Here is a 14,404-nt window from a genome sequence, read left to right as displayed (position 1 = left end):
TTAACTTTTTCTTTTTTAAAAATAAGAATAAATGATTCATAATTTAATATAATATAAAGCTTGAATATCGTTATGATATAATTCAGAATTGTAAATGTGTGCTTTAAAAAAAAAAAAAAAAATGCATTTATATAATATATTTATATATATATATATATATATTTTTAGTATGTAAATCGTTTTTTTTTTAAATAAAATAAATTTGCTCATAAGTGCACTAGATTGGTCATTCTTAATATTTTATCTCAGGTTATTTAGTAAAAAAAAAAAAAAATACGTGAAGTACTACAATGTTTAAAATATCAATGATTCACATATTTTTTTTCCTTTTTATTAATATATTGTAAATAATACCTCTTTATTTTGACAAAAAATTTCATCTTTCGTGGATTTAAAAAAATGAAGTATATGTTATTTTATTTATAAACATCTTATTTAAATGAAAATAAAATTGTGCATACATTATATAATTTTTTTTATTTTTTTTATTAAAATTTTTTTATTTATATATTTTTTTTTCTCAAATAATTTAAAATAAAATTACATTATATATATATTTGATAAAAAAATATTTTAATTAAATATATATTACTTTCAAATTTACTTTTATTAAAAAAACTAGGAATTTCAAAAAAAAAAAAAAAAAAAAAAAAAAAAAAAAATTAAGAAATTTGAGTCATACAAACATAAAATAACTAATACAGAAATTAATGTATTAATATAATAAAAATAATTTTTAAATATATTGATTCGTTGTCAATATTAATTATTGTTATGTCAAAAGATAAAAAAAAATTGTAAAGCTTAAAAATAAAATTGTAAAAATATATATATATTATTGTAGCATTAAAAGAAACTAAAAATGAGGATATTAAGAAATTAAATTAAAAAACAATAATTTGATATTTATGCCTTTTTAAAGCATAAACATTTTTTAACATTAAACTATTTTATGAAATATTTTTTTCAAAACATATAATTATTAATTTTAATTTAAATAGTCCCCCAACTTTTTTGATCTATATATATACAAATATATTTATATTTATATTTATTTATTAATATAACATATCAGATAAGGAGGAGTTAAATATAAAATAAAAACATAAAATTAAAAAAAAGTTTAAAAAATAATATATATATATATATATTAAATAAAATGGTTATAAGAGATAGTGTATCAAGAATTTATGTTGGAAACCTACCATCTCATGTATCTTCAAGAGATGTAGAAAATGAATTTCGTAAATATGGTAATATAATAAAGTGTGATGTTAAAAAAACAGTATCAGGAGCTGCATTTGCATTTATAGAATTTGAAGATGCAAGAGATGCAGCTGATGCAATAAAAGAAAAAGATGGTTGTGAATTTGAAGGAAATAAATTACGGGTTGAAGTTCCATTTAATGCTAGGGAAAACGGAAGATATAATTCAAGAGGTGGTGGAAGAGGGATGATGAATAGAGGGCCTAAATCAAGAAGAGGAAGATATGTTGTTGAAGTAATGCTCATTTTAGTTCTAACATAATCATGCATATTTGTAAATTTAAATATATATATGTATATCCGTATACATAATTTTTTTTTTTTTTTTCTTTTAAAGGTTACAGGATTACCCACATCTGGTAGTTGGCAAGATTTAAAAGATCATTTAAGAGATGCAGGGGAATGTGGTCATGCTGATGTTTTTAAGGATGGAACTGGTGAAGTATCATTCTTTAATAAAGCTGATATGCTTGAAGCCATAGATAAATTCAATGGATCTATATTTAGATCACATGAGGGTAAAAAAATAATAAGAACAAAATATATGGAAAGCTCTTCATTTCTTTATGTATTTTAATTATTTATTTCTTTTTCTTATTATTGAATATTTTTAAAAGATTAATATATCCATTAAATATACATATTTTATTTGTATTTTATAAAGCTCTATTATTTTTATGAAAAATTTTTATTATATATTCGTTTTTATTTAATCCATTTAATATTACATATTTTTGATTTTTTATGTGATTTTCTATTTATTATATTATATAATAAGTTATATAGATTTTATATTTATATGAATTAATGTAATTAATGAAAAATTACATATATATAATTTTTTTTATTATATATAATTACATCCTTATATATAAATTATATAATTATTAAAAAGTATATACATATTTCATTTTATTTTTCTCTTTTTTCATTATATATATATATATATATATATATATATATATATATATATTTAAAGTAAATAGTTGTTTAGCTTATATAAGAAGTAACACTGCTTCTTATTGTCATATAAAACATTCCATATGTTTAAGAAATAAATATTCTTCATATTAAAATTTAAAACTAATTAAATAATGGTATTTGTGTAGTTAATGTATATTATTTTTTTTTATTTATGGTGTATTAAATTTTTTTATTTGTTTCTTTGATTTTATTTTTTCTTTCTCAATAATGTACCTTATATATATATACATTGGATATTTTTAATATGAAAGGAATAAAAATTACATTTATAAAAATATAGATTATTTTTACAATTTTTTATTATTTTTGTAATTAGTTTGGTTAAACACATAAAATTTTTTAATGTTATGAATATTGCTTATATATATTATATTATATTTTAATTTTCATAAAATTATTTTTTTGTTATTCCTTTTGATTAATAAAGTTAATTTGAGAATTTTATTTATTTATTGGAGTACACAATTATATAAATGTAATATTTATTTTTTTTATAACTTTCAGGAGAAAAATCAAAAATAACCATAAGACAGAAAAAAACATCATGGCGTCATGATGATGGAGGATATGGTAGATATAGTAGCAGAAATAGAAGTTATTCCAGTAGAAGTTATTCAAGAAGTGGCAATAGGTCATATACTAGAAGTAGAAGTTATAGTAGTAGAAGCTATAGTAGAAGTAGAAGTAGAAGTTCAAGTAGTAGAAGCAGAAGTCGAAGTATGGATAGAAGAAGAGATGCTTATGATAAAAAAAGAAGTTATTCAAGAAGTTTATCATACCAAGAAAGAAGAAGGAATAATAGATCATTGTCAAGATCTAAATCGAGATCAAGATCTAGAACAGACTCAAGATCTTCCTCATGGTCTCATAAAAGAAGACATTAGATATTTTTTAATAAAACAAAAATTAAATAATCAATAAAATATTCATATTTTACATATATATTTATTATCCATTTATTTATGTGTGTAACAATTATATATATATGGAATAAAGAATTTTATTTATATAATCATTGTGTATAATTTAAATTCAGTATTTTTTTTTTTTTTTTATATTTTAACATACTCTTTTCAAAACGGTAGTTTAGTAGGCTCCATATATATATATATATATTTATATAAATACAACTATTTTCCTCCAAGCTTTATTAAATTATTTATGTATATGATTACATTTATTTTTTAAATTTTATTTATATATTATAATGACTTGTTGTACATTACATAAAATGTTTTATAATTTTTTTTAAAAATAAATATTTATAAATAAAATAATCACAAAGTTGTATGTAAATTTTTTAAAATAGATATATTTTTACCATTATCTGTCTTTTTCATATTCCCATACAATAGAGCATTATACCATATTAAAAGACCTCATCTGTAATATAAAAGGACACCCTTCTTTATCTATGTGATTAATGTATGATGATGATTCAATAATCTTTGCTATTATTATTTTAAAAGAATTAATTTTCCTTCCATCACAATTATAAATGTATTTGTTATAATTATACCATAAAAATAACAAATATACTAATATTTTTTTCACAAAAATTTTTATTAGGAGCGTCTTTTAAAATTTTTGCAAAAAATTTAATTTATCATTGAATTTTTTTTAATCAGAATACTTTAACCCTTGGGAAACATTAAAATGTTGCCTTATTTCATAAATGCTTTTTATTTTTATGTCTTTTTTTTTTTTTTTTTTTTTTTTTTAATAAGGTAAATTTATATAATAATTTTTTTTATTATTTTTATTCTTTATTAGGAACATTTTTAGTATATTTGATAATAAAAAAAAAAGGAAGATTCGTTATAAGTTTTTTAAAAAAAAGTATATGACAATTTTGTGATTTTTTTTTTTTTATGAAACTGTTTCAATTTTTTATAAAATGTCTTTTTGATTTGTTTTTTTCCATATAAGTAATTGTGTTATATTTAAAAATGTAAAATGCAATTTTTTTAATATACAAATAGAAAATTTGAAAATTAAACTTAATAATTAAAAGTTTATTAATAATTATATTATTTTATAGTTAAATGGTTTTTTAATAATATTTCTGCTGATTAAATCAATAAATTTATTGAAGTTGTCATTTTTGTTAGAATAAAACAATAAACATATTTACTCAGCTTAAAAAACCTATTTTTTTTTAAGAAATCCATACAGTAGCTAACCATTTTTTTTTTTTTTTTTTTTTTTTTTTTTTGTTAATAAAAATTATATATTTTATCTATAATTTAAAAATTTATAAAAATATATATACAAAGGAAACAATATGTGTAATAAAAAATATAAGTAAATAGCTTTTGTAATTGTTTTTTCGTAAGACAAGACAGTACAGTTACATTCTATTAATAAAAATTCTTTGGTGATACATATATACTAACTTTAACACATTTCATTTTTTATCTTAATTTCAACAAACATGTATTTTTTTTTTTTTAACCAAATAAAATATATTATTATTTCTTGTTAATGAATTTATATCATTAATAATAGATGTCTTAATATATTAATATTTTTTTTATTATGAATTTTAAAATAATTCATCTACAATGCAAGATATAAGAGATAAGATGATTAACATTAACAGTGATATTAAAGATGGAAAAATTACGAAAAAGAAATCAACAGTTTCTTTTAGAAAACATGTAAATCCAAACAAACAAATTAAATATAATAGTGGTGATCAATATGATAAGGCAATAACATTAAATAAAAATACTGTTAGATTAAAAAAATCATTTAGAGAAAAAAATAGCAATGTACATAAACCTACTTTAAATAAAATTAAAAGCAAGCATTTGAGTGGAATAGAATATGTTTTTGGTATAAAAGATTATGACGAATTAGAAAAAAAACCTAAAAGAAAAATAACTAGAGAAAATTCTGATTATTTAAGAATAAAAACATTTTCTAAAAAGCCAATGAAAAAAAGCAAATCAAGAATTAAACTTATGAATGAAAAAGGAGTCACGAAGGAAAAAAGAAAAAATATCTTTGAATATAAAGAGGGAGGGAAAAAAGATAAATACAATAAATTAAAGGAAGAAGAAAAATATGAGTACTCCAAAAATAAGAGAAATGAGAATATATGTGAAGATGAAGATAAGAAAAAAGACAAAAAGGAAGACGAAGAAGAAAAAGATGAAGAAGAAGAGGAAGAAGGAAAAAAAGGAGAAGAAGAAGGAGATGAAGGGGAAGAAGAGGAGGAAGATGGAGAAGAAGAAGAGGAAGGAGAAAAAGAAGATAAAGAAGAGGATGGAGAAGAAGAAGATGAAGAAGAAGAAGAAGAAGAAGAAGGAAAAGAAGGAGAAAAGGAAGGAGAAAAAGGAGAAGAAGAAGTAGAAGAAGAAGGAGAAGGTGAAGTAAAAGGAGAAGAAGAGGAAGAAGAAGAAGGAGAAGAAGAGGAAGAAGAAGAAGGAGAAGAAGATGAAGATGAAGACGAAGAAGAAGATGAAGAAGAAGAAGGAGAAGAAGATGAAAATGAAGACGAAGAAGAAGATGAAGATGAAGAAGAAGAAGGAGAAGGAGAAGAAGATGAAGATGAAGACGAAGAAGAAGATGAAGATGAAGATGAAGATGAAGAAGATGAAGATGAAGATGAAGAAGAAGATGAAGATGAAGAAGAAGGAGAAGATGATCAAGATATAAAAGAAGAGAAAGAGAAGGAAGTAGAATATAAAGACAAAGAAGAGGAATATAAAGAAAGAGAAAAATATAGTAAGGAGGAATATAAGCAAAAAGAACATAAAGTAGAATATAAAAAAGATGAGAAAATATTAAAAGAGGAAAAAAAAAAGATAAAAGAAAATGTAAAAAAAAAAAACATTTTTAATAAAGAAAATTTGTTTCAAAAAACAATTGTAATTAAGGAAGCAAGTAATTGTAATAAAAATATGAATGAGAAATTAAAAAAAAACTTTACAGAAAATATAGATTCAATTATGGTAAATATTCCAAAGAAATCATTTAGTATGAGAATAGATAAGAGTGTTACAGATTCCTCTTCGGTACCATTTAATAAAATTCGAAAGTTAAATATGGAGAAAAAATTAAATATCATGAAATCAAAATCACAAATACTAAAAATAGCAGAAAGATATATGAGTACTGATCAAATTAACTCATTAAAAAATATGGAAAGAAAAAATGCACAACCACTACCTAAAAATAAAAAAAATAGTTCAGATAAAATACATGTATCTGGACCATTTCTACCAAAAAAAAAAGAAGAAGTAAAACCATTAAGAAAACTTGGGTATATTCCAAATTACTTAAAAGAAAACATAAAAAATAAAACTAACAATGCTTTATATTCAAAAAAAAATAATAAAATGATATTAAGAAAACGAAATAGTATTCAAGGATTTACATTATTTCAAAATATGTTAGCATTAGATAATTCTGGGAAATTGCATTTATGGGATGGATATCAATGGAAGAATATAAATATTCTTTATGAAATTTTTGTATCAATATGCACTAATAAAAAAGGCTATATATTATGCGTTAATTCTAATTTTAAGCCAGGATATTTAATGAATAATAGATGTTTTCAAAAAATAGATACATATAAGGAAGCATTTTTCTTAAAAATTGTTATTAACATAAAAAATCAGATTTGGGGAATAAATTTAAGAGGCGACTTGCTAAAATGGAATAAATACGAATGGATAAAAGTAAAAAAGGCATATGGAATTTCTAAACTAAAATCATTAGCTTTCGATAGAAAACATAGATTATGGATACTAGACCAATATAATTATTTTTATATTTTTGATACAGAAAATAAAAATTGGATGCTTAAAAACATTAATGGTATTAATATAAAAGATTTCGATTTTAACGAAAATAATTACTTGGTAGCTGTTACAAATGAGGGAATGATTAAAATTCACAAAAATAAAAGATGGATTAAATACGGAATTTCAGCAGAAATGAGGATAACAAGTTTGCATTTTCTAAGAGAAATCAATGACACAAAAGAAAATGATTACGAAAAAAAAGAAAAAAATTCAATAACAAATATATGTATTCAACAATAAGTATTGTGCCTATATTTTGTCCTATATTAGTTTACTTATTCTATATATTTTTCTTTTCATTTTTAAGAACATATTATTTCTATTAATATCTTAATTTTTTAATTTTATAGTCTCCATTATTTTAAATTTTTGATTTAAAAAAAAAAAAAAAAAAAAAAAAACATCTATAGAAAGATTAAACTTTTATTTTAAAAGACAAAAAAAAATACAAATTTTATTTTTTATATATTTTATCATTATGTGCTATATTACTTTACAAAAAGTTTACTATTTAACAATTTTATTTTTTATAAAATTTACCTACTTATGTTATGACATCAAAAATTCACATTTATTTGTTTTTTAAACTGTATTCTTTTCTATTAAATTTATTAATTCTTTGTATATTTTTAATGAAACTTTTAATTAATATTTTTTTCTCCTTTTTTCTTATGTTTTCGGTTATATATATATATGTGCATATATTTAAATTTTTTTTTTTTTTTTTTTTTTTGTATATATTTTTTTCATAATTTAACATTAAAAATAGATGGAATAAATTTCAAAAAAATTTAATCACAATTTAATAAAAATAAAGAAATAATAATTTAAATAAAAAAAGTTCTCTTAAAATTATATTTAAATGTGAAAATTTAATATTAAAAATGACAAAAATTAAATTGTAGCATAGAAGTATTACAACTTTTTCTCTATTTGAAATGAATGATTTTTCAATTTTATTTATTAGAAAGCTCGTTCCTTGTGTTAGTTTGAACAAAATTAATTCTGTATATTTATTGAAACACCTTGAAAATGTTTGTGAACATATTTTTCAAGAAAATAAGTATAATGTTAAAAAACCAATAAAGAATTGTTTTTCTAACGTGTTTTTAAAAAAAAAAGGAAAGAAGAAAAAGAAAATAACGAATTCTGTAATAAGTACTGAAAGAAGCAATAAAATTTTTAGGCAAGTCTATCAATATTTTGACAAAGCAACAGTTTTATTACCAGAATTGGGTCCAAATGGTATCCTTAGGTTGTTATATGCTTTATTAAAAGTAAAAAATTTCGAAAGAAATAAGGCAAAAAAAATAACTGTTTTAAAATACATTGAATATTATATATTAAGAAGTTCTATAAATGATGAAATTTTTAATTTTTGGAAACATTTTACAATAAATGATGCAGTATTACTATTTAAAATGTTTATTATGAATGATTACTTTTCTTATGATTTACTTAATACATTAACTAATAAGATAATTGACAATATAAAATGTTCTGTTCCATCTGATATAGTTATATTTTTGTCTGCATATCATACGTATAAACAAAAAATAAAATATAAGAGATATAAAATAAAGGAGATATTTTTAACTTATAATTCTTTGAAAATACTATACAATGAAGTCGTAAATAATTTTGATCTTACAAATAAGGAAATATGTAATTTTATTATGTTTTATTCTTTATACGGTAAAAGTATTTCATTAGATGAAAAAATAATGATATACTTTAAAGTAGTTCAGCATATAGAAAAAACTATGTTAATTTATTCACCTGAGCAAATTAAAAATCTAATTATAAGTTTATTTAGAATTCATAACTTTACATTTGATAACACTTTTAATGAAAACATATATAAATGTTATGATAAAACTTTAACGAATGAAATATTAAAGAAATTATTCAAATTATATAATTATCGCAACATAGATGTAAAAATAGAAGATGAATTAAATATTTTAGATCAATCATTAAAAAACAAATATTACGATTATAATAGTTTAGAAGATATGATATTTAATATAAAAAATAATATCTCAAATTTAAAAAATAAAAATCAAATAAAATATATTAATTTAGTTATAAAATTGCTAAATGTATACAGAAACGAAAATAATATACATATTTCTTCACAGAAAAAATTTAACTATTTTATGCTAAGACATATTTTAAGTGAATCTTTGTCTTTTTTTAATCTAAAATATAAGTTTTTACCATGGAATCTTATGCATATTGTTTTAAAATATCAATTAAACGATGCTAAAAAAATTTTGCCATACAAATATGAACTAAAAACATGAAAAATATTCATGTACATATGAAAAATTAATTTTATATTTAAAAAAAAAATTATATATTTTCCTACAAGAACTCATTACATAGTATTTGTAACAATAAAAAATAACAATATATTAAGAAGAAATAAATATATATATATGTATATATGTGTATATATTTTTAGTATATAGTAGAAAAGTAAAACATCTTTATAATTTGTTAACAGGATTCATAGAACATTTTCAAATATTACATTCTATTTATTCATTTTAATTTCTTATATATTGTGAATTTTCCATTATTATATAATAAAATATAGTTTTAATGTTTCTATTTTATCTTTTTAATTTATGTAATTTTGGAAAAATATCTGTTTTCTAAACTATATTGTTTCTTTTTTTTTTTTAATATATATAATTTTTAAAGACTTTTGTTATTTTATTTTTTTTTTTTGTTTTATTTTTTTAATTAATACCTGAAATTTCAATTTAAAATTCTTTTAATTATTTTTGCTACTTTTTATATTTTATTTTAAATATAACATTGAATTTATAGAATTTTACTTTTAGAAAAAATTAGTATTTATTCTTTTTAGTAATTTTAAAATTCTTTAAATAGTTCTGTATAATTAATTTCATTGTATAAATAACAAACTCTTTTTAAATAAACAAACAAACAAATTTATAATTCAAAACATTTTATATTATTCCATTTTTATTATAGTGAATATTCAAAAATAATTGAATACAAAAAAATTATATATATATATATATATATATATATATATATATATATATATATTTTAAAAAAAAAGCAGTAACCCCCCAATTTGCTAATTTATACTTGATATTTGTTTTAAACATTTTTTAACTTTAAAAATGTTTAAATGACGAGAAATATAAAATTTAAATTATTTTATAACTTTAATATGATTAATGTATAGAAATAATTATAGAATCAATTTTCTTTCTATTTTTGAAAAGAAAAAGTCAAAAAAAAAATTTTATATTTTTTAAAATTCTATATTTAATTTTTAAAAATAAATGCTCTTAATATATGCATATTTCATTTATATACGTTTATAATTTTCTTAAAAAAAAATAAAAATAAAGGTGGATAAAATATTAACATACATGTCAAATATATAAACTTAAATGTACATTTATCTATAAAATTTTTTTGTAAACTGAATTATATATATGTATTAAGTATTTTCAATAAAATGTAAAATGTTTTACGAAGAAAAAAATGTTAAGTATATATGAATGTATATATTTGTTTTAAAAAAAAAATATATATTTGATAAAAATTATATTTGATTTTTTATAAGAAAAAAAAAAAAAAAAAATAAATAAATTTAATAAAGTTAAAAAAATTTATAGTGAAAAAATTTAAAATTTTAAATAGAGAATTTATAATTATTTAAATATCATTTAATTGTAAATATGGCTCCAAGACCAGATCCAAACGAAATAAAATATGGTAAAATTTTTTTTAAGTTTTTAACTATTTTATTATATTTTTTAATGATATATATATATATATATGAATTTATCAAAATAAATATGGAAAACAATGAAAACAAAATTTAATTATATAATATATATATTATCAGCTAAATTTTATAAAAAATTTTATGAAAATATAAAAATGTTAAATTAATGCTTTTTATATATATATATACATAATTTTAACCCATTATGGCCTTATTTAAATTTTTTTTTTATTATTTATATTTTAAAATTATATCTCTTAATATGAAAAAAGTTTAGAGTTTATAATTATTAAGAAACCTAAATATTTATATTTTTATATGTATTTTATTTTCTTCTTTTTTCTTCTTTTTTCAACTTTTTAAAATTTTATAACATATATATTTTTTTTTTATAGTTTATATTAGACAAGTAGGAGGTGAAGTAGGAGCTTCATCAGTTTTATCTCCTAAATTAGGTCCCTTAGGTTTATCCCCCAAAAAAATTGGTGATGATATAGCTAAAGAAACTCAATCATGGAAGGGACTAAAAATTTGTGTAAAATTGACAATTCAAAATAGACAAGCAAAAATAGAAGTAGTACCCACATCTACAGCTTTGATTTTAAAAGAATTAAATGAAGCACCAAGAGACAGAAAAAAAGTAAAAAACATAAAACATAATGGAAATTTAAAATTAGAACAAATTTTTTCCATTGCTAGATTAATGAGAGAAAAATCAAGAGCTAAAGAGTTTAAAGGAACTGTTAAAGAAGTTTTAGGAACATGTAATTCCGTTGGTTGTACTGTTGATGGAAAGAAACCAACTACTATTCAAGAAATGATAGATTCTGGTGAAATTGAAGTACCACTTGATTAAGTATTAAATTAGAAAACTTATGGATATACATTAGCATATATATATGTATTTATATAATATTTTATAAAATGTATTGAGAAAATTAAAGATTATTTTATGATACTAAAGAAAATTATAAAAATAATTTAAATTGAAATTTAATAATGATGATTAATAAAGTGATATATAATAAACCTTTCATAAAATTATAATAAATATGTTACCAAAAATAAATTAATTTTTAATATATTTTGCTTTTACATTTTTTTTTTCTATAAATTTAAACTAATAGTTTCTTATCTCTAAAAACTTTTTACTTTTATATGTAGAATTATTAAGTATAAATATATAAAATATTTCTCATTTTTATCCTTATATTAACATAAAAAAAAAAAAAAAAAAATATAAGTTATAATAAAATTTATTTTAATTAGAATTAAAGTTGTAAAAATTTTAGGTAATATATATATCAATATATATAAAATAAAATGTTAAAACTGCTTATAAAAAACTAAAAAAAATTCAAAGGAATACTTTGAGCACATTGCACATAAAAAAATATTAATGTATCTATTATTTTAATTATTTTTTTTTAAATTCATTTTTGAGTTTACATAATATTGTTAATATCTAAATTTTCTTTGGTATCAAAGTGTAAATTATTGTTTTCAATAAGTAAATATTCAACATGTTTCATAAATTGTTTTTTAATTTTTTTTTTTTTCTTTTTTTTTTTTACTATTTGAAATATATAATTTATATACTTCCTCAATCATTTATCTTATTAATAATCTTTTCTTTTGTTTGAATATATAATTTTTTCTTATATTTACATCTTTTATTAAATATATATTTATTATTTTGATAATTTTTCTATTTATGAAGAGACAAGTTCTATATTTTTTTTACTGTTAATTGAAAATATACATGTGTAATTTTTTTGTTGATAATTTTGTACATGTATTTTTTTTTTTTTTTTTTTTATTAATATTTTTACATATATTTATATATATATATTTTCTTTTTCTTTAATTTATAATAAATTTATATATATATATATATATACTTTTTTTTTTTTTTTCATTAAAATATTTTTTTTTTTTATTAAATTTGTTTCTATAATAATTTATACTTATTTAGATATACCCAATTTCATACAGTGTATTATAACCTCTTAAATCACTTAAATTTTAATAAAAAAAAAAAAAAAAAAAAAAAAAAAAATTATTATATGAATAATATTTTTATATATAATTTTATTGAAAAAAAATATAAAAGGTTATTATAATTTTTTTCATGTATGTTATGAAATTTCTTGAAAGTAGAATATGAAAGTTTAAAAAATAAAAATATCAAATTAAAAAAAATTTTTTTTTTTTTTTTTATTTACAATATTGAATTATTAAAATAAAATTTTAAAAATAAAAAATTTTATATAACATACATTAAATAAATTATATTTTAAAATGGGAAGAGTTATTAGAGGTAATTTATAAATAACATATTTTATGTATTTTATTGTTTAATTTCTTTTTATAAGCTAATATATATAAGTATCTTTTCCATATTTATTTATTATTTTGAAATTAAATAATAATTTTATTATTATATAAATAAATATTGATTATATAAAAAAATTTTATTTTTTTTATTATGCTTTTAATTTTATATTTTTCATATATTATTTTTGTATGACAGTTTTTTTGATAATTTATATATTTTTTTTTTTTTTTTTTTTTTTTTCATTTAGGACAAAGAAAAGGTAGAGGTTCTATATTTAAATCTCATAATCATCATAGAAAGGGAGCAGCAAAATTACGTCATTTAGATTATTGTGAAAAAAAAGGTTATATAAAAGGATTAGTAAAAGATATAATACATGATCCTGGTAGAGGAGCCCCTTTAGCTAAAGTAATTTTTAAAAGAACAGATAAATATGGAAAAAAAGAAGAATTAATGGTAGCAACTGAAGGAATGTTTACAGGTCAATATATCTCATGTGGAACTAAAGCACCATTATCTGTTGGTAATATTTTACCAGTTGGAAAAATGCCAGAAGGAACATTAATATGTAATTTAGAACATAGAACAGGTAATAGAGGTACTTTAGTAAAAGCATCTGGATGTTATGCTACCGTTGTAGGACAATCAGAAGATGGAAAAAAAACAAAAGTTCGTTTACCTTCTGGTGCTAAAAAAACTATAGACTCAAAAGCCAGAGCTATGGTAGGTGTTGTAGGAGCAGGAGGTCGTATTGATAAACCTATTTTAAAAGCTGGTGTTGCTTATCATAAATATAAAGTAAAGAGAAATTGCTGGCCAAAAGTTAGAGGTGTTGCAATGAATCCAGTTGAACATCCTCATGGTGGTGGTAACCATCAACATATTGGTCATCCTTCAACTGTTTCAAGAAGTGCACCTGCAGGACAAAAGGTTGGTTTAATTGCAGCCAGAAGAACTGGTTTATTAAGAGGAGCTAAAAAAAGTAAATTAGTTGGAAAATCAGATGAATAAGCAAAATAAAATTTATTTATATTTTTTAATTCATATATAATCAGCAAAGGAATTTAAAAAGAAAAAAAAAAAAAAAAAAAAAAAAAAAAAAAAAAAGGCGAAAATTGAATATATGTATTTAAAACATTTTTAATATTAAAGAATCAGTCAAATAAAAATACAATTTTATAAACACTTAAATGATAGATATTACATAAAAAAAGATAATTT

At 18.9% G+C, this 14,404-nt stretch overlaps 5 protein-coding genes across 5 annotated transcripts; all 5 read left to right on the top strand.

Moving 5' to 3' along the window:
• Positions 1 to 1,159: 1,159 nt before the first annotated feature.
• PGAL8A_00038800 (pre-mRNA-splicing factor, putative) lies at positions 1,160 to 3,134 on the top strand (the record flags this gene model as incomplete). The annotated part of the gene is made up of 3 exons (XM_028674392.1): positions 1,160 to 1,501; positions 1,604 to 1,784; positions 2,755 to 3,134. The coding sequence occupies 3 exons, from the start codon at positions 1,160 to 1,162 to the stop codon at positions 3,132 to 3,134; spliced, it is 903 nt and encodes a 300-aa protein (XP_028530750.1).
• A 1,680-nt stretch (positions 3,135 to 4,814) lies between these two features.
• On the top strand, positions 4,815 to 7,307 carry PGAL8A_00038700 (conserved Plasmodium protein, unknown function; the record flags this gene model as incomplete). The annotated part of the gene is made up of 1 exon (XM_028674391.1): positions 4,815 to 7,307. The coding sequence occupies one exon, from the start codon at positions 4,815 to 4,817 to the stop codon at positions 7,305 to 7,307; it is 2,493 nt and encodes an 830-aa protein (XP_028530749.1).
• Positions 7,308 to 8,005: 698 nt separating this feature from the next.
• On the top strand, positions 8,006 to 9,373 carry PGAL8A_00038600 (conserved Plasmodium protein, unknown function; the record flags this gene model as incomplete). The annotated part of the gene is made up of 1 exon (XM_028674390.1): positions 8,006 to 9,373. One exon carries the CDS (start codon positions 8,006 to 8,008, stop codon positions 9,371 to 9,373), a length of 1,368 nt encoding a protein of 455 aa, XP_028530748.1.
• A 1,422-nt stretch (positions 9,374 to 10,795) lies between these two features.
• On the top strand, positions 10,796 to 11,701 carry PGAL8A_00038500 (60S ribosomal protein L12, putative; the record flags this gene model as incomplete). The annotated part of the gene is made up of 2 exons (XM_028674389.1): positions 10,796 to 10,832; positions 11,241 to 11,701. 2 exons carry the CDS (start codon positions 10,796 to 10,798, stop codon positions 11,699 to 11,701), a joined length of 498 nt encoding a protein of 165 aa, XP_028530747.1.
• A 1,445-nt stretch (positions 11,702 to 13,146) lies between these two features.
• RPL2 (60S ribosomal protein L2, putative) lies at positions 13,147 to 14,194 on the top strand (the record flags this gene model as incomplete). The annotated part of the gene is made up of 2 exons (XM_028674388.1): positions 13,147 to 13,165; positions 13,431 to 14,194. 2 exons carry the CDS (start codon positions 13,147 to 13,149, stop codon positions 14,192 to 14,194), a joined length of 783 nt encoding a protein of 260 aa, XP_028530746.1.
• Between the last annotated feature and the right edge of the window lie 210 nt (positions 14,195 to 14,404).

The sequence above is a fragment of the Plasmodium gallinaceum genome (genome assembly GCF_900005855.1).
Source record: "Plasmodium gallinaceum strain 8A genome assembly, contig: PGAL8A_v1_21, whole genome shotgun sequence".
Taxonomy (NCBI): domain Eukaryota; phylum Apicomplexa; class Aconoidasida; order Haemosporida; family Plasmodiidae; genus Plasmodium; species Plasmodium gallinaceum.
This window is presented reverse-complemented; position numbering and strand designations above follow the sequence as displayed.